This window comes from Scedosporium apiospermum (genome assembly GCF_000732125.1).
Source record: "Scedosporium apiospermum strain IHEM 14462 chromosome Unknown SEQ_SAPIO_0022, whole genome shotgun sequence".
NCBI classification, from domain to species: domain Eukaryota; kingdom Fungi; phylum Ascomycota; class Sordariomycetes; order Microascales; family Microascaceae; genus Scedosporium; species Scedosporium apiospermum.
In genome coordinates, this window is record NW_015971723.1 from 469,010 (window position 1) to 488,683 (window position 19,674).

The window sequence follows — 19,674 nt, forward strand, 5'->3', positions numbered from 1 at the left end:
AGGCTTGGCTCGGATTTCCTCAGAAAATGCGTGCTGGTGCTCGAGTCCCAGTGTGTGGTGCATTGCAGGTTTTCAGACATCACAGACGGGGACTGGGGACGCTGAGACAAGAGAGGGACAACGAACCAGGGTCCGAGCCAAATGGCGACCAGGGTAGCGACTTCTCTTTGGGAAGGTGCATTACTAAAACGCAGGCACAATCACACTCTCCTTGAAGAGCCGTACGTACATGGATTTCGGAGGTACAAATTACCCGAGTCTTCCGCCATATACCATGTTAACTGCAATAGTTGTTTGGTTCTTGTACCTAAGGGGGAATGATACTTCACGACCCAGGATTGTGGGGGCACTTCCCCAACTTGGACAAGGTACAATTCCTCAGTATCGGCAGCTCCTTCTCCTCGTAGGATTAAGGTTATTCGGGAGGAAGGTCCCCCGGGCCCTTAGTTTCCCTCACAAATGCCCCCGGAGTCCAATCAATGTGAGGAATGGTGCTCTTGTTGACCGCTGGTATCATACTGGTGGAGAGCTTACTGCCGAATCGGGATACCCTAGACTGTCAAAATCCTTCAAATATTTCATATTTCGGATGGCAAGACTATGGGTAGATCTTGCTTGTCATCCAGTTTGGCTAGCTGTGTGGGGAATCTGCCTGGGGAGTACTGTTGGCGAGGACTATTATTTAGTTCCCTCCAAATCTGATTGAGATACCGATGTCCGACATTCGAGCATTGAGATACCGATGGCTGTGCAGATAACAACAACAACAAATGCTCGAGCACGCACCTACTTAGTACGAAGTATGGAGGCTTCCTCTTCACAGCCATCCTTCGAGTTTCGCCTTGCTTGGTGTGCCAAGCATCACAGGGATACGATACCGTGTGAATACGAAAGATACGGGAACAGCGCAACAAACAGCACAGTTCATAGGTCGAAATACTGCGTTTCCAGGGGCTTCCCGCTGCAGGTGTGGCTGCCCATGCCCCCTGAAAAGGTGAGACATTAGGGGAATTTTCGCTATGTAGTACTACCCTCTTGAATAACTCTAAACCTCTTGGATAACTCTAAATCTTCAGGCTGCTGGGGCCAGCCAGAAGAACAAGAATATCGAGATTGAGCCTCAGACCAACTGACAAGAAAAAATTATGTTCTGGTCAATATGAAGGATGTTCCTTTTGTGTGTTTGTCAGTCAGTCGGAAGTAGGGCTGATGCGAAGCATTTCCCGTTGATCCGCGTCGTCAGCGCCCTTGGAATAGTAATAATTACCTGGGAATTGTGGAGAGCCCTATAGCCCATGATGGTATTGAAGCTGTGATATCTCAGGGAGAGCATGCATCTTGTTCAGTTCGAATCCTTCCTCCCCGAGTCCAGACCACTTCTCCTGTTTCTCCAGCCCATGCCTGCCTGTCGTCGTATTTCCACTTGGCAGGTAAAACAAAACATCTCTCTCGTGGAGCACATGCTAGAAATTTTACTGTGCAAATAGTGCAGATAAAGGACGTGCGCTCTAAGAGGGCGAAACATGCCCCTTTGCAACCGTCTCAGGATGTGAACTGGGGCCTGGGCATGGGAGGGTTCACCAACGGAGCCCGACAAAAGTCCTCGAGGGCAAGTCAGACCGGCCCTACTTTCCCTGCACTGAAAACTTTCGTCCGAACCCCGAAGATGCCAAAGGGCTCGATTGTCGCAGTCTAGGCATACTCTTGTGCTCTACACGGAGAAATATTCAGCGTTTCGCCAAGGGGACGGACGGGATGATGTTGTTTGATCTCCGTTGTGATTCCTGGGATCGCATCCTCCAACTCTTTCCCACTCGAGAAAGGATTTTCGTCCAAGAAATGCTTGCGTGGTTGAATCCATCAAATCTATTGGGGTTTTTTTTTTCTGTGTCGCGTCCGTTGAATGATCGATTTCTGAAAATAGACAACAAAAGGACGAGAACATCATCCGATTCTATTCTCCTGTTTAAGCTAGGATTGAAAAATGGTGAGCATATAATCTGTGGAACCCGGTGATGGCCCCCAGAAAGGCCCCCGTCCGGACCTGGTGGCTTCCGATCGAGGCCAAACGAATTCACACCGAGGAGCACCGAGGAGACCCACACCGAAGGGGTGTTGTTTTTGCTCAATTGCCTGACAGGGTCCAGTTGGGTGGCCTGAATCCCGCGATTCATCGGCGTGTTCTGTCAGACAAACCCAGATTTAGATAATGCATTGTTTCCCCTGGGCCTCAATAGCTCTCTTCCCAGTCTGGCGTGTCGCGTCTACGAAGCCAAACGCCACACGCCTTTTCAAACGCGGGTGGCTGGAGGAATGGATTCAGTTTACAGTCCGCCTTTACGCTAGGAGAGTAGGATGAAAGGGCAACGCTCCCTGCTCACATGGTTGGCAGGCGACTGTGGGGAACAAAACCGGATGAGAAACCGGGTCCCACGTTGCCGTGCTATTCAGATGATGGTAGAATCAAGTCTATGATCAATCTGGTCTGACATGCAGCAAGGGACCGTCTAGGGTAGTAGAAGACCATGACCATTATTTCCCACATGGCGCTTTTGAAAGCGCAAACTAAGAGCCCTAACTAATTCGCTGCTGGGCGCCGAAATGCTCCAATAATCGATGTAATGAATGGACGGCCAATGAAGTCCCAGAGTCCCATGATACTCCATACCCTTTACCTTAATCCGCGGTTTGTCCATTCCCCGATACAATATATCCCTTAACCCGAGCTCGGGCATCAAATCAACATCCTACAACTCATTCCCAATCTTAACTGTACCATAACCAGGATTCCCAACTCCGCTCTCATACTTCGCAACACCTCCATTGCCCACCTGTACACCACCTTGGCCGGCCAAAACGCTCTGGTGGCTATCTCCCCCAGCCTGGCCATCGCCCCTAGGCACCCAGCTGTACACCTGGCGGGCAAGTAGGTAGCTCGACAGGGCCCAAACGTAAGCGATAACAGCAACGGAGGCGGTCAGGAAAATGGTTGGCACGAGAACAAGGAGAGCGACGCCGGCCCAGAACAGGGTGAAGACCAGGGCGACGCCAAAGGCGAATGCGGCCGTGGAGAGGATGAAGGTGAGGAACAGGAGAACGGGGATGAAGGAGAAGAGGAGTTGGGTGAAGAGGAAGGACTGTGAGATTGTTAGTTCTTATTGCATAAGTTTCGCCGTGCCTTTATTATCCAGAGCGCCTCGGAGAGAATGCCAGACTAGCGCCTAGGAAGCACTCCAAGGAATAGCTTGGCGATGTCACTTGCCCTCCTCACGCCTAAAAGGAGAGAGAAGAAGAGGAAAAGAAACGAAAGAAAAGGTCATACCGCAAGTAGGGGACGTTCCTGGGCGAAATCATACACGGCACTGTACGCCGTCTGGCGCGTATCGGGGCTAACGACCCTGTCGAGTTGCCGAGTGAGAAAGGAGATGAGGCCCGCGACCCGTTTTCCGACTACGCCTTTGCCCTTGGCGGGACCGTTGAAGTCAGCGCCCATTTTTCTTTCGTTCTCTTAATTCCGAATCTGTAGCGGTATTTTATTCTCGTTGCTTGATGACGGAAATGAAGCGAGTGAGAGATGAAAACCGCTCTCTTGATAGTGGAACAGCTGGATCTGCAATTATGATGATGCGATGTCCACCTTCTCTGTCGTGGTTTCTTAGAAAGCTGAGGGATTATCACGTGTAGCTGTCTCAAAGTGGGCGTTCACATGGGAATACGTCATCCCACCTGCTCCTTCCTTCAATACTGAGACATGTCGAATAATGAGAAAGAACAATCCTGACGCTGAAATCGACTCGATTCTCTTCCTTCATCTCAATCACATTATTTCACACCGTCTATTTTTCGACGTCTGTCATACAGCCGTGCCCACCGAGAGGGAGCTTCAGCTTGCCTGAAGCTCAAGCTCCAAGCTCCTAACCCCGCGATTAATGACGGGTCAAGAGCTTTGACCAATGAGCTGGCCTTGATCGTCCACCTGCTCGAGACTTAGACGAAGTGGGGAGCTACGATGAGCATCAAATTGGAGATTAGATAACTTCGAAGCAATGGAGAATTCAGTGTGGAAAAAGTTGATTTAATATCATTCTGAAGTGTCTATCAACCGGGCGTCACCAGCACTCAAAGGCTCGCATTAACTCCACCCTGTGAACTGCTTTCTCATCCTCCTCCTATTTCTCATCTCGGAACACCAGGCTCCTTTTCAGTTCAGCATTTTGTTGCCGAGGAGTCGGGCTTAATAAACTCGGCCAAAGCCAACGAGCCCCGGGGCTGGCGGTTATCGCTCCCCGATTCCATATCTGGGGACGACCAGGTGCCTGATGCCTCGTCCTTCTGACCGCTGCCAGAGGGTTTCTCCGCCTCCAAACTTGTCTTGCCTTTCTCCCCCAAAGCCACTAACCTGTCAGTAGCGGGCTTGAGGTCCCGGCCTTTAATGTGCTTCCCGAGACACTTCTTCATTTCCTTGGGATGAAGGTCAAGTTTGTTTAGATCGCCCTTGGAGTTGGTGGAGGAGCCCCGAGAATGATTCAAAGCGGCATTGAAAGCCGGCTGGCGATCGGTGTGGGGCACGGTATACACCGGCATCTCGATCCTGGTTTACCTCGTCCGCTTGAAAGGCTGGAATAGATGACGACAGAGCCGGCGGTAATCTCCGATAGGCGAGGGTGAAGAGAGGAATTGCCGGAAGTGTATGTCCAAAGAGGAAAAGATGTTGGTTCCGGTCGAAATATGGAATAAGTCGTTTGAGTGGGATCTGTGACGCAAAGGATGATCAGTTACTCGTGCCCTTCGTGATGAAGTTGGCGATGTACTGGTAGTAGATTGTTGGAATGATTTCTATCCGATGATGTTGGCCTGGAGAAGAAGATCCAAGAAGAACTTCGAGAAGATCCTCCGGCCATTTTATACGTAACTTGTTTTCCATTCCGTCTTTGACCCCGGGAGTCTATCTGGATGCTAAGGAGTCATCGAGCCGACGAGGATCGAGACAATGCAATCTATGGAGAAGAGTCGAAAACAAATAGACTTTGTGACTGCATACATGAGCCATGAATGGCTTCGACCTGGCTGTGCAAACACCAAGTCGCTTTCAATTGTTTGGCATCAAGGTTACGATGAGCCATCTCGTCTTCGATACTTTGTTGCCTCGGCTTCCAGAATAAATACCAGTCTCCAACTTGAATGAATAGGAAATGAAGGGGTGTGTCTCCATCTCTCGAAATCCTTAGAGTACGGTATTGTCATACACGGAACCGGTCGAGACAATGCGAGTTGATCATCGACGTTGGTGGGATGGAGTCAAAGGATTGTGTAACAAAATCAATAGCATGAAGTCGAAGGGGCCAAACGACTCATTGTTTATGAGTGGGATATAAAGAAACTTTGACGTATGATCTCAATAATATTTACGAAGAAAAAAGAATATCCAGAAGAAAGGTATGTACATAATTTTATCAAACAGATGAGCCAAAGGGTCCATCGTAGATTTTACCCCCTTGGCTGTCTTATTTCCATCTATTCATGCACCGCCCACTCATCTGTCCCCTTTTCACCTTCCCAACATATTCCAACTTACAAGCACTGGTAGTACCAGTCATTCAGCTTAGTGCAGGTCCAAGGAGACTGGCAAGTAGTAGGGCCAGTCCAGCCAATACCGCCGCATTGTCCCCAGTGTGCCGCGCCACCACCGGGAGCGGCAGTGGTAGTAGTAGCAGGAGGAGCAGTAGTCGTGGTTCGGGTAGAGGTAGTGAGGGTGGTGCCGGGATTGGGGTTGCCAGTAGCAGCAGCAGCGAGGACGCTGGAGACGGAAGTCCAGGCAGCCTTCTTGTTTAAGTTGCTATCATAGAGGAGCGCGTCACCTTGGCCGGAGAAAGTCTGAGGAATCCACGAGTACTTGTCCGACATACCCCAGACAGTGACACCAACGCAGCCGGCGACGTCAAGGCAAGAGCCCACGACGTTAGCGTAGTCGTTAGCCTGGGTAGTGAGGGCGGAAGAAGAGGCCGGAAGGCTGGAGTGGCGGATGTCGAGCTCGGTGTAGGCGACCTCGAGGCCGAGGGCCGTGAAGCGACGGAGGACAGTGGCGAGGTTGGCGCGGGAGGGCGTGCTGCCGACGATGAGATGGCCTTGGAAACCGACGCCGTCGATGGGGGCGCCGGCGTTTTGGACGATGGTGACGGCTTCGTAGACGCGGTTGGTCTTGGCGCCGTTGTACTCGAGGTTGTAGTCATTGTAGTACCTTGGAGAGATCAGTATGCGGAGAGGAACATGGGAGTAAAAGGAGAAGAAAAGACTTACAGCTTGGTGTTGGCGTCAGCCTTCTTGGCAGCGTTGAAGGAGATGGGCAGGAAGTCCGTGCCCATGACGCGGTAGAAGACGCTGTCGCGCCAGTTGCCGTTGTCGTCGGCGGCTTCGTTGACGACGTCCCAGGCGTAACACTTGCCCTTGTAGTGGCCCATCACGTTGGCAATGTGGGTCTCGATGACGGACTGAAGCTGAGCCTTGGTCCAAGAGCCGTTCTCAACTAGACAAGGATCATGGTTGTTAGCTCTCTGAAGGATTCGTGAAGCTTGTTAAGACTTACCCCAGCTGGGGAGCTGACTGTGCCAGGTCAGAGTGTGGCACCTCAAGACCTGGCCGTTGGCAGCAGCAATGTTGGGAACAACATCGGCATCGGTGTAGGTAAAGGTTCCTCGACTAGGCTCGACGTAGGCCCACTTCTGGCCATTCTCTGGGACGAGCTGGCCAACTTCTGCCTTGTTGTTGATGATGTTCATGTAGCCCGCGTCGCTGCGGTGGCCATTGTCGAGGCAGGAACCGAAGTACTTGAGGCCGGCGGAGACGGCGAGGTTGTGCAGCTGGGCCGCGGCCGGGGTGCAGGCGGCTAGGAGGCCGGCGAGGTATGCGGACTTGACCATTGTGTTTGAGTGGAGAGAATAGAACGAGGCAAGATACTTGGGAACGTGGATGGATTGACTGAGCGGGCCTTGTCTAGGGAAGGGGGGAGAGAGAGAGACTACCGAGTCGATGGAGCCATGGTGAAGGAGGACTGGAGAGGATTTATACCTGCTGGCAGCTTGAGTGCCGTGGGTACAGAAGCCTCATAGAAACATCCTGATGTTCCTTCATCCTTGTCGGCACCTCATGGACGACACCTCAAGCTCCCAGTCCCTGTCGTCTACGCCCATCCATTACGACGTTGTCTCCCAATCACATGGGTAGGTTGGACGGAAATATATTCGACAACACCCGGGAACCAAGAAATTCCGGGCAGGTTTGCTTGACCAAATACAGTTGCAACGGGCGCCGCGACGTTATCCATGTAGGATGCCATCGTGGATAAGTGAGCTCCATGTAAGTTCCCATTGATGGGGTTTACGCTACGAATTAGATAGGGCGGGCGTTAGTGTGTCATTGCGTCGTCGTCCAATGTGTGGGGAAATGATGGAAATAGACCCTGGTAAGTTCACGGACGAAGCGCGAACGAACTGAGCACCGATTTAATGCAGGGCCTACTGAGGAGAGACTAGCCCAGGCCGCAAACTAAGGGCATCGGACTGAGAAGCACACTCAGGCGATGGAAGCAGCATCAATGGTCTTCCACGACCACGAGCGAGCCTGTCGTCCGATCCGATGTTACGGTCCCCTTGAACGGGCCCGGATAAAGGCCAGCGGGCATCGTCGCAGTCCCGCTGAAAACCTAGACTTAGCCACTGACTTGACGAGCGCAACCTCTACCTGTGTGGCCGGAGAAAATCAAGGCCGGGAGAAAACATCCAAGATATCCACGTCTAATCGAACATCACCAGAATTGGCCCCTCGCCTAAAAAGACGCCAAACCCCCCTCGGGTGACTGACGCCGGCGGCCTCGTCCACAAAGTCCGAGCCCCCCGGAAACCCCTGACCGTTCGCTTCCACTGCTTGGCCAATTGACGCTCCCGAGAACCCGGATAAGATCACCGCTTTAGCCTAAACGGATCGCTCCGCTCATCTCGCTACGTAAATTGTCCACCAACCGAAGCGTAGCGCAGAACCGGGATTGCGTTGACAAAATGCTCGGTGACATGCCCGCGACTTTGGATATGGTCTGCCTGGGTTCGGAGGTTTTGCGGTCTGCGGGGGAGATGTCCGTGGGTGTCTGTGGCAGAATAATTAATTCTGCATGGAAACAAATGAAGAATGCGACCGTACGAAGTAGTGAGGGGGAATATAGTTGCAACACTAACAATTTCGACGTCTTGCACAGACTTGGAGAATCATGTCATTGTCTGACGACTCTTCCCCCAAGTTGCAGTAACGGAAAGCTACAATCTTGTTCTGAAATGATTAGAACGTGTCCCTTCATCCTGGACTCCGCATTCATTGATCTCACGTCGCAAATCAAGGGTTCACTGGTGACGAAAACGTAGGCAAAAATGTAGATAAAAATTACACCAAGCAGGCCACGTATTATTAGACTACACCACGAATGTAAGTTACCCTGTCTCACTATTATCCTATCCTATCCTATCCGATCATCACATCAATCCCATCTGTGGATACGCCATATCCTCCGCGGGGCCTAGGCGAGCACTGCCATCACCAAAGCGCCAGCAAGGAGGCCAAGGTTGGCAATCGCGCCAATAGTGGCGGCACTGACAGGGACGTTGGTCGGCTTTGCCTCAGCGGTTGAGGTCTCAGGCTTCTCAGGGCTCGGCTTCTCGGGCGAGGGCGCGGGCTTCGTGGGCGCAGGCTTCTCAGTGGGCTTTTCGGTAGTAGGCTTAGGAGCGGGAACTTCGGTGGTGGGAACGACGGGAGCCGCCGTGGAAGGCTTCTCGGGAGTAGGCACCACAGGCTTAGGAGCTTCAGTAGTGGGGACGACGGGAACAACAGGCTTCTCGGGAACCGGCTTTTCGGGGACGGGCTTCTCTGGGATAGGCTTCTCCGGGACAGGCTTCTCAGGAACGGGCTTCTCAGGAACTGGCTTTTCAGGGACAGGCTTCTCGGGAACGGGCTTCTCAGGAACTGGCTTCTCAGGAACTGGCTTTTCGGGGACAGGCTTCTCAGGAGCAGGCTTCTCGGGCTTTGGTTTCTCGGGCTTTGGCTTCTCGGGCTCTGGCTTCTCGGGTGCTGGCTTCTCGGGCTCTGGCTTCTCGGGCTCTGGCTTCTCAGGCTTTGGCTTCTCGGGCTCTGGCTTCTCGGGCTTTGGCTTTTCAGGCTTTGGCTTCTCGGGCTCTGGCTTCTCCGGAGCGGGCTTCTCGGGTGCTGGCTTCTCAGGAGCAGGTTTCTTGGGAACCTCAGGGGCATTGACCTCGGGGCTCGGTCCGTGAGGGCCTCCATACCCAGGCCAATCGCCGCGGCCGGCCTTGCCATCACCGTAATCGGGCTTGTCGCCATTCCAAGAAGGGGAGCTGGGGCTCTCTGTCAGCACGTGGTATGTCAAAGAGGCAGAGAGAAAAAGGGAACAAAGGTTTAAACTTACTCCCCACCACCATAGAACCCGGGGCCGTGGCCATCGCCACCACCAAAGTCCCGGCCGCGTTTCAAGAGAGACGAACCAACATCAGCAGGGTGGCAGGTAGTCTCCGACACCAGCATCAGGCTGAGCGTCAAGCCTACGAGGTAGCCTTTCAATGAATGCATGCCGGGCGTAAAGAGGGGATTATTTCGGTGTTGTGTATAGGTCGAGAACTTGCAAAATGGTTCTTATAAAAACGAGTGGAAGAGCTTAGTCTTCAAGTTTTCTTGTGCTTGTGGCTTCGAGAATATTGAGAGAATTGCATCCGAATGGAGGATCTTTGATATCTTTATATCATCCACTGCTTCCCTCGATGACGCCTTCTTGGAGGAACAGCACGTTGGATACTGTCCCTCTACCCTCAACGAGTCCTGCTGGACCCCGACACAAATCAGGGACTACTCTCGAATGCCCCAACTGCAAAATAACCTACCCTGCTGTGCGCCCCGGAACCCCCAGAAACACGAGGAAAATCGGACCTTACCCGTTCGCGCATCCCCAACCCCGCAACCACACCGCGGGATAAGGCTTTTTGACACCCCCCCTATGCCGCTCTCATAGGGAGGTTCTTAGTTCTTAGCGACCCACCATCCTGCGGCCTTCCATGGATACGAGAAACATCGTAGAATGCCGGTTCCCCGGTTGCGATTCTGCGTCTCACGTTAATGGAGACCCGGCGCTATGTCTGCAGGTGAAAGAGGACTTTCGAGGCGTTGTTTTGTTGGGTGGGTAGGAGGGACGGAGGTTGAGATAGAGTTGTGAGACATGGGATTTATTACGTGAAGGGAGGACAACTCTTGGTACCCGTTCATGTGTTTCTGCGCGGGCAGCGCGGCACAACTTCACGATGACGACTTCTTTGCCCTCGATGAGGGTGGGAAGCCGGAGATAGGGAGGTGAGACTGCACTCAGCTTCCACGGACTGGAAAGATATATCCCGGGGCTCTTTTCTCTCGATGGAATGAATCAAGGTGGCGGTTAAAAACCAACCGACTTCCTAAACAGAATCGCAGATCAACGGAGAAGAACGCACGGCACAGCCTAAAAGTCCCCCGATCACACTCGAGTCTGTGATTTACTCGTCATCAAGGTCCTTGGTTTTGGAAAATAAAAAAGGAGGGACAATATAAAACCAGCCGCGACATTTAAAATGACGCCAGCCTCTTGTCTACTTCGCACACCTCCCCGCGTCTCACCTCGGGGGTCCACGGGAGTCCGGTCGCACGAATGACGCGAGGAAAGCAAGCGAGTCCTCCTGCTAAGTCGTGTCCGTGGGTCATCCCGAGAAACAGCAAGGGAGGCCGCAGCTGAATGGAAGAGGAAAAAAAAGAGAAGACCCGAATTTGTGTTACAGATATCTGAGCGGCTAGACAGTCAGTTTGGCTTGTCCTTCACAGGTCGTCATTCCGGGAGCACGTGACAAGACAGATCCCAGAGCAATTCGATGAATGACTTCGTTTCTTCATGTCCGAAGGGTCGGAGAAAAAGGAAAGACTGAGCGAAGAAAAAGATGGGATGCCAGGCCATCATCCATGAACAGACCATCAAAGATCTGAATTGAAGATCCAACCTCCGATACAATGCAGATCTCTTTTTCAGGGGATAAGGAGTACCTCGGGGCATCCCCTCATTTAACCCGATGCGAAATGAGAAATGCGAATCGAAACATGTCGAACCGGAGAAAATAAATGAGAGACCCCCTAAAAATTAAGCAAGTAGAAAATTCGCAATTCGAAAATGAGAAAAGTTCCTCAAGGAAAAGGGAAAAACAGAGGACGAGAGAGCAAAAAATTCTGCAGAACCCCTCGCGAGGCTCGAACTCGCAACCTTTAGATTAGAAGTCTAACGCGCTACCATTGCGCCAGAAGGGCTGTCTCTGCTTCAGCTTGCCGTGACAGCCTCCAATTAGGCCTTAAGAAGGGTGAAAATGGGGCGCACGTGGCTGTGTAATAGAACATGTGGAGAATTCACACGATTGCCTATTCAGATGACCGCCGCTCACACAAACTTCTGGCGTCTTTTCTTGTTCCTTCATTTGGGTCTGGAATGTGCTTACGGTATCACGTGCATCAGTGATCTGTATTCTTTTTTCTGAGATTTCAATGTTGCCTGGAAGAAACCGAATGGTGGTTGCAGTTGATGGGGGTTTCGACACCGAGGGAATTGCACCTGCTCCAAACCAGTCGTGACATGGGACAGCTGTGCTTGACGGTTCCTGAATGTTGGAACGGAAGTACCCACGTACCTTGCACCCGCCATTGACGAACTTGATCGCAGCATCAGCCACTTGTCCAAAGGCGTTATTGTCAAATCGGTCAAGGGCCCGCTGGGGTCATAGGCGTGTTGATGGCGGTGGCCGATGAGAGTCGAGGCCACCACGGGGGCCAATAACTGTGTGCAGAATAGGAAACTTGGGGGATGGGGAGGATGGACCGTTTCGGTCTGACCTTGAGAGGCTTCACTGGCGAAGATTGTCTTATAATGCCACCCAAGCTCTACAAGCTCTAGTGCTCGGTGAGGAGAATCCTCCATATTTTGGGCTAGGTCAATGGACTTTTTCGCCATGTGGCTCCGAAAAGATCTCATGCACACACAACTTTGTATCGTTTGAGGTGGGTAAAAATCGTTGAGAGATTGAGCTTGATTTAAAAGAAGCTGCCCCCAGACCTTGACCGGGAGAAGTGGTATTGATGGGGAACCACTAATATAAAACGAGAACAGGCACATGCATCCCCATTGCTGATCAGTATTCTACCGAGACCAACGACCAAATATGCACACACAGAGATACCTCCTTTGCATTTATCCAAAATTGGGCAAGCCTAAAGTTACGGTCGACTGGCGTGGTCGCGTCTACAGCGAGGCCTAAATTCCCAGACGCCAAAGATGCCCTTGACGATACTGACACTTCCTTCATCAATAATCTCCTTCGCGTGAGGTCAGTTATGGGATTATTACATCACTCGCCGTTGGATCACAAATGCATCATTCGCGATCCTGCTTCGTCGAAGAAACGTGGCATCTCATAACTGTCCTCAGATGCCCTGGATTGCGTTGTCTGAGACCCAAGCTCTATGAAGTATTATGTAATTCAGATACTTTTTAGGACTTGTTTTACTATACAAAAATACCTAATAGTTTCGAGTCAGTAATCAATCAGTTCTCTTGCATCACGAGGTCCCGATTGGTTCGCTTTGGCATCCAACATCTTTTTTCCACAAGATTTCGCAGGCGGTGGCCGCTGTTTTGAGTGGCAGTTTTCCCTGGGCGCCAAGAGTCACGTCACTAAGGTACCGCTCAGGCAGCTGCCTTCTTTTGTACCTTCTCTCCAGGGTTCCAAAAGCGTCGAAGAATCAACATTTCCGTGAAACCGAAAAGAGGAAAGTGGGCTCCTCAACGGTGGTTGGTAATACTCTTGCTATGGCAAGAAGCCTGTCTCCGCCGTAGGCCGACTAAGATAGATGTAGTTTACAAGCAAGGATCGACCTCACTCGTTATCTTGATGATGTGCCCAGCGAGAGGCAAGCGCCGCTCTTCAGAGAATTGTACACGTGTCAGGGATCTAGATCTTTTGGCTCTGCAAGGCGTATTCCAATTTGGAATTCCGTTGCCACCCTGATCATGACTCTCCGCCATGCTGGTACTGGAGGCGTTTGGCGTAGCCTGCCCCATAGCTTACCTTTATCCACCTGCCCCAGCATACCACCTCAGGCTGGAGCTTGCCAGGCCGCTGAACGTCACAGCAACGCCCTCTCTCTTCCGACTTCAACCCCCAGTCGATGCCTAGCCGAACTGTCGCCTTCGTAGGATGATCTAATATTTGGCAAGCAGAGTCTAGGGACCAAAAGCCCCACACACGGCTTGTGAATTCCGGCACCAGACGTGAGAATGGCACGCCTGGCGTCTACTGACCTAGACGAGGCTTTTGAGGCGGCGCGGGCCGAGTTTGTCGGCAGCCTGAAGCGTCGGAGCCTGCCTGCCGCCCAGGCTCTGTCGAAGGCTACGACGATTCAACATGTTCTCGATGCGATTGCCGAGGTGGAGGCTCAGCAGCAGAGGAGTGGCAAATTGAGGGCTTTGGGGAGATTGAAGCCTCTTGTGAACGGGTTGAAGGAGTATGCTGGGGTTGTGGAGGTGTTTATTCAGGCGAAGCAGGATATTCTTAGCTTGATATGGGTGAGTAGACGCGGAGGAGAACGAGAAGAGTTCAATGCTGACGTTTACCTTCTTTTTGCTCATAGGGTCCACTCAAGTTTATTCTCGAGGTATGTTTTAAGGTGTCTTGTCACTGTAGTTGCCGCAGTTCGATTCTCACATGTTCCGCCCAAAGGCTACGAGCAGAGTCATCACGCTTTTCGAGAAGATGATCGAGGTCTTCTCTGAAATTGGCAGGATACTACCCCAGTTCCAAAAGTACCGGGAGATTCTAGAAGACGAACAGATCCAGCCAGTACTGACCCTTTTCTACAAGGAGATTCTAGCCTTGTATAGCACGCTACTCGACTTCTTGAAGCATCCAGGTCGGAACACCTTCCTTGAGTCGATTTGGCCAAATGTTCGCAGCAAGATTGGGGTGATCTTGGACAATATTAAGGATCATGAAAGGGTCTTGTTGAGCCATGTCACTCTTGAGCACGTCCTGCAATCGCACAGGGAGCGCAAGCAGGCCCTTAAAGCTGAGGAAGAGGCAGAGATGGCTCGCAATCGCCAGTACTGGAAGGAGATGGAGAAGGAGGTCGTACCGAAGCTCTACGATGTGAGGTTATACGAGATCCTTTCGGATAGCTCTTTCGACTCGGGGCAGTGGTTGGAGAAGAACACTCGGTTCCGGATCTGGAGAGACGGAATGGGCAAGAATCGATGCCTTTGGCTCTCTGGAATTCCGGGAGCCGGTTAGTTACATTACATTCCTCTTACGTCTTTTCCTCTTTTCCATATTTTCTTTTTTAATTTTTTTCCCCTTCCCTTTCTTTTCCTTCTATCTTTAACACTTTCGTTCCCTTTCCCTAATCTTTCTGGGTTTACAACTTTCTAATGCTTCTCGTTCAGGGAAGACGTACATTGCAGGAAACTCCGTTCGTCGACTGCAAGATGCAGGGCATACAGTGTTGTGCATTTTCTTCTCCCACGAAGATTCATCACCTCCTCGCATCCAACCTCTTCATTCTCTCCTGTTTCAGGCTCTAAAAGAAGATGATAGCTTCGGCCCGAGATTCTCAGGTCCTATTCCGCGAACGAGAGGAAATTTGCCAGTAGCCCCGAATGGATTCGAGATCTTCTGTCCAGGGTCCTTCACGACAAGCCTGTGTTTATTTTCTTGGACGGGCTGGACGAATTGGATGAGAAACGCCGCGGCGAGACAAAGTGCCGCGAGGAGATTCTCCAGGACATCTTTCACGTCGTCGACTCGTGCCCTCTCGTGAGGCTACTGGTTAGCAGTCGGGTCGAGAGTGACTTGAAGAGGCAACTTTCGGCCAAAAGAACACTTCAGCTGCGTGTTCACGAGAACAATTCGGACGACATCAAGAAGTATGTTGATCTCGAATGTGGCAGATTGGTCAATCGTCTAAGGGAGTTTGGGGCAAACGAGGAGATCTGCAGTCAAGTGCAGGATGCCTCGGCTATTGTTGTGGAAAGAGCTGGTGGTGAGTGCAAGTCTAGTTCCGGGGGTAGTAAGGCGACAAAGCTGACATTGACTAGGGATGATACTCTATGCCAGTCTTATCTTCCAGATAGCTATGGATCTTGGCAACGTCGAAGATATTCGAGCGGAGTTTGCAGGCCTACCGCAGAATTTGGATGAAGCGTACGTAAACGCGGAAGCTGTTGCGGTAACACTATATATATATATCTCCACTGACTGGCGATCCTTTCTAGATACGGTCGCGTATTGAGCCGCATCCGGTCTTCTCGCGTTCCGAATGTCCGCGAAGCCGCCCGGAAAGTCCTGTCGTGGGTAGCTTGCCAGAAACGTACGCTCCGGGAAGAGGAGCTTCTGCAGATTCTTGCGATCGTGCCGGGCACGCAGGACTTCACCAAGGGCCGAAAGGATCACCGAGATATACTTCAAGCGTGTGGACCAATCATAGAGATTGTCGACGGCTTTATCCACTTCGTTCACTTCTCTGCTAAGGAGTACCTACCATCGCCCTAGCCATTCGTTCCATGTTCGAAGTGCTAATGCCAGCGCATTCAATAGATACCTTCTCGGCGAGCAAAGTAACCACTTCCTGGTTCTCAGAGATGCCCACGTTGAGGCGGCGACTATTTGTGCCACATATTTGTCGTTTTCGTTGCTCGACTCGGTCTTCGAATGCAATGCCAACCCGGTACAACATGAGATTCATGACGGCGGCTACGTCTTCCTTAACTACGCCGTGCTTTCCTGGATCCACCACGTGAAGGAAATCTCTGTTCCAGGAGCCCACGAAAACAACATCGACACGCCAGCACTAGGTACGCTGGTTGCTTGTCTCAAGCGCTTACTGGAGAAGCGTGGGCAACCATTCCAAAGAACCGCATCCGCGAAGGTGCTTCTGCCCAGTTTTAACGTCTTCAGGAACCATAGAGATCTACAGTCCAGCCTATGCGGAATTGCGTACTTCATGGGGAGAGCGGAGCATGATTTACTTGGCGAGGGTTGTAAGTGTTGGACTTGTTACCCTCCTATTTCAACAGGCTCTAATGTGCCAAATACAGCGATAGATGGCGACGGCTCCCAGCCCAACCAAGATCCTACGACGCTGCTCACCGGTCTAAAGATGTTTCGATCCAAACTGGCAGCCAACTTTTGCGAAGACGCCGTCCATGTCTCAGAGTGCCGCTGCGAGAACTTGGTTCGTCTTTACGGCGAGTCCATCTATTACTGTAACCAATATCATTGCCCAAAGTTCCGCGATGGGTACAAGACCGCAGAGATGAGACTCCACCACATGAGAGTCCACGGTCGCTTGATCAGAGTCCCTGAGATTGGATCTGGTGCCTCGGTGGACAAAATTCCTTTTCCGGTCGCCGAAAGTCCGCAGTCGGAAACAAATATCGACATTGTCAATCTGTCTGGGGACGATCTTGACGGCATGCTACTAGATGCCGTCTGCAGCAACCAGATCGAGTTGGCGAGCAAACTGTGGCCTTCCAGCGGGAAACTTCCGGGAAATGCTGATGAACTGGTACAGTTCGCGGCCTGGAAATGCAGCCCAGAAATGGTCAGGCTCCTGTGTTCAGCAGTTGCTTCGGCAATGTCAAACGCACAGGCGTTTAAAGATGTGCTGAACCAAGCACTTGCTGTTGCCATCGAGACTGAGAATCTCACGAACATTAGGACACTAATATCTCTTGGAGCAGAAGTAGCGAATCGTAGCTCCATGTCGGCCTTGCTTGCCGAGGCGCTTTTCGGCGAGATATCTTCCAAGAGATATGGCAAGCCAATAACCCACAAGCTAGGGGTATATTGGGATAAGTCACGAGGCGGGCTGGCACGAGCATTCAGTCTTTGGAATCCGCGTTTGATGAGGTTCCTGGTCGAAGACACTAATTTCTCTCTCCCCATAACCTTCGAAAGTTGCGGGCTAATATTCAAATACGCCGCACTTCGTAACGCTGAACCACAAGATACAGTTGCCCGACTAGAGGCAATGAAACAGTACATCCGTTGGCCAGACGCTTATACTGACGGGCTCGAGTATGCTATGCGGTACGGAATCAAGGAAGTGGTCGTCTTTTGCTTGGACAATGGGGGGGGTCCAAACGGAATAATTCCTTATAGTTTAGGCCCGACACACCCGCTGGAAGTGGCGACCCTCGTTTCTGGCCGCCATTTTGTGGCACACCTGGAGATGTTGCTTCAATACGGAGCTGATCCGAAGCATCCAGACTTGAGTGGCATCCGGAAATATATTCCATTTCAATGGCTGGAACTACATCTTGGAATAAGCTGGGAAGAGTTTGCTTTACGAGCTGCTGCTGGCGAATCTTTCCATGTCATAGCGCCGAGCCTTAGTAACATGCGGCGGCAGCTGATGGAAAGTGGAAGATGGTAGACTCTGATACAGAACAGATAAGATTCTCTACCTATTGTTTAGCCCCATTGGAAATGGAAAATCTAGATTATTGTCGGAAAACAAACGAGCTTCGGTCAGCAAGTTAAGGCATGTTACCTGAGGTATCCTAACATCGGGGACCCTACCCTGTTCTCTGGGGCATGCTTTAGAGCAGGTTCAACTTACTCAGACTATTGGGACTCTAGAATATTTCCGAATTCCTTTTATAATTAGTACTTTACTGTCTTGTTACGAGTGACGTGTTAGCGAAGAGCAACTTGCCTGTATTATATTTCTCACATCATCCTTGTGATTTGCTCTTTCTCCAAGCGAGGTAGCCACCAATGCCAGCTTGACCTTCTGTCTCTGCAGTATATATTGGCAAGTCATGATGAGCCTTCCGCAAACATCAAACTTCAGGATCTGCAACTTACCGTCTCGATTGAATCCCGTCCGTCGACCATATAGCATCTAGAAACGATATTTTTTGTCTGGCCAAGCCGATGGATGCGATCAAGGGCTTGCCTTTCGAGCATTGGGTTCCATCCGGGCTCCATGAGGTGCACTCGTGACGCAACGGTCAAATCAATCCTACAAACGCCTTTGTCAGCTCATTATGATCACTGCACTGAAAACTGGGGTGAGGCAAGGACGCCTCCATACCCAACGCCGCCAGCGCCTAGAGTCGTAAGCAAAACTTCACAGTCCGGGCTTAAGCGAAACTCTTTGAGAGCTTCGTCGCGCTGAGAAAGCGATTTGGACCCGTCTAGTCTTTGGTATCCAATCCCCGTCGAGATCATGGCTTTTTCTACGAGTTCGAGCATTCCAGTCCAGGAGGAAAAGACAACACTAGTGAACCAGGACGTTAGGGTTTATGTCTTGCGTAGTCGAAGAGATTGTCTCTTGGACAGCTTACCTCTTCGGTGGATCTTCACGTAGTCCTTGCGCAGCACTTTTATCTGCAATGAGGTTCCGGATGAGGGCTTTTACTTTGGATGATGGGGAGTAGTTCTCCATTAATACCTCGTGTTTTGGCGTTATGGTTGGGAGGGGCTCATCGGCTCGGGCGTTGGTGGTGCTAAGCAGAGCGGCCCCGCATACCGGGCAGGGTGTCTCATCCCCGGCTGCACCTAGGTCCTCTTTCGCTTGCTGTATACAAAATTTGCAAATTTGATGGAAGCATGCGGGATCCTCCTCGAAGGCGGAACCAGGCAGGGTCGTACTGCAATTCTCACAGACGGTCGAAAGGGGTATAAAATCCGAGTAGATGGAGGCATTCTGCAACCAAATCCGCTCAGCCTCGGGAAGCAGCGCGACGCCGTGATTACAAATTTGTCGAAGTCGCAAGATGAGCTGGAAGCAACTTATAGAGGGTTGCGCTGAGGTAACAGCTGTCGCAAAGCACCTCTTCATCAGGTTGTAGAAGCGTCGCTCTTCGCTGTCAAGGGAAACATATTCGATATGTTCTTCGCGACCTGGGAGATTTAGCTCTTCGCCTACGGACGCTTTGGTTCGACGGAGAGACACTGCCTGGACCAAAGATCGTAGGAGATCCCATCTCCGGTTCTGCCCCGTTGCTTGGTCCTGCATGAAATGGCGTCGAAAGTTGAAGGCGTCATGGAATGGCGCTACCCGAAGGAATGCGACGAGAGATCCAAAGTCTTCCACAGAGTTTTGGATCGGGGTGCCGGTTAAACACCACCGGTGTCTTGCAATCAAACTATCAACGGCCTGAAAACTTTGAGATGATCGATTTCGAATGATGTGGGCTGCAGTCCATGTTAGAAATATATTCGAAACTTCGCCCCTGAGACTCTTTTTATTGAAAGCGTAAAATGGAGATTGATACAAAGGAGAAGCGTTGGGAAGCGATAGGTACAAATGTGTATATTTTTGAAAGGGAAGAGAGTCGGGGAGGCGGGCAAAACAAGACCTTCATCTAAGACAACGCGATGCCATTGGATATAGTGAAGCCTGCCAAACCCTCCGTTCTTGGCTGCCCTCCTCTTCCCCACCATCGTAGCAGGACAGCTAGATTTGAGTGTTTCATACGTCGTTAAGACCACATCATATGACTCAACGTCTCGGGCTTGATCCCTTTTGGGTCCGTGGTAGATGGTGAACGTGAGGGCGCCTTCT

At 51.3% G+C, this 19,674-nt stretch overlaps 4 protein-coding genes across 4 annotated transcripts; 1 reads left to right on the forward strand and 3 right to left on the reverse strand.

Moving 5' to 3' along the window:
• Positions 1 to 2,747: 2,747 nt before the first annotated feature.
• Positions 2,748 to 3,493, reverse strand: SAPIO_CDS0438 (uncharacterized protein; the record flags this gene model as incomplete). The annotated part of the gene is made up of 2 exons (XM_016783213.1): positions 2,748 to 3,137; positions 3,323 to 3,493. 2 exons carry the CDS (start codon positions 3,491 to 3,493, stop codon positions 2,748 to 2,750), a joined length of 561 nt encoding a protein of 186 aa, XP_016646413.1.
• Positions 3,494 to 4,206: 713 nt separating this feature from the next.
• On the reverse strand, positions 4,207 to 6,917 carry SAPIO_CDS0439 (Xyloglucan-specific exo-beta-1,4-glucanase; the record flags this gene model as incomplete). The annotated part of the gene is made up of 4 exons (XM_016783214.1): positions 4,207 to 4,591; positions 5,576 to 6,238; positions 6,298 to 6,523; positions 6,584 to 6,917. The coding sequence occupies 4 exons, from the start codon at positions 6,915 to 6,917 to the stop codon at positions 4,207 to 4,209; spliced, it is 1,608 nt and encodes a 535-aa protein (XP_016646414.1).
• A 1,643-nt stretch (positions 6,918 to 8,560) lies between these two features.
• Positions 8,561 to 9,621, reverse strand: SAPIO_CDS0440 (uncharacterized protein; the record flags this gene model as incomplete). The annotated part of the gene is made up of 2 exons (XM_016783215.1): positions 8,561 to 9,389; positions 9,461 to 9,621. The coding sequence occupies 2 exons, from the start codon at positions 9,619 to 9,621 to the stop codon at positions 8,561 to 8,563; spliced, it is 990 nt and encodes a 329-aa protein (XP_016646415.1).
• A 3,763-nt stretch (positions 9,622 to 13,384) lies between these two features.
• SAPIO_CDS0441 (uncharacterized protein) lies at positions 13,385 to 17,125 on the forward strand (the record flags this gene model as incomplete). The annotated part of the gene is made up of 10 exons (XM_016783216.1): positions 13,385 to 13,672; positions 13,738 to 13,761; positions 13,827 to 14,388; positions 14,546 to 14,571; positions 14,697 to 15,141; positions 15,197 to 15,302; positions 15,374 to 15,631; positions 15,696 to 16,138; positions 16,196 to 16,941; positions 17,114 to 17,125. The coding sequence occupies 10 exons, from the start codon at positions 13,385 to 13,387 to the stop codon at positions 17,123 to 17,125; spliced, it is 2,910 nt and encodes a 969-aa protein (XP_016646416.1).
• Positions 17,126 to 19,674: the final 2,549 nt, after the last annotated feature.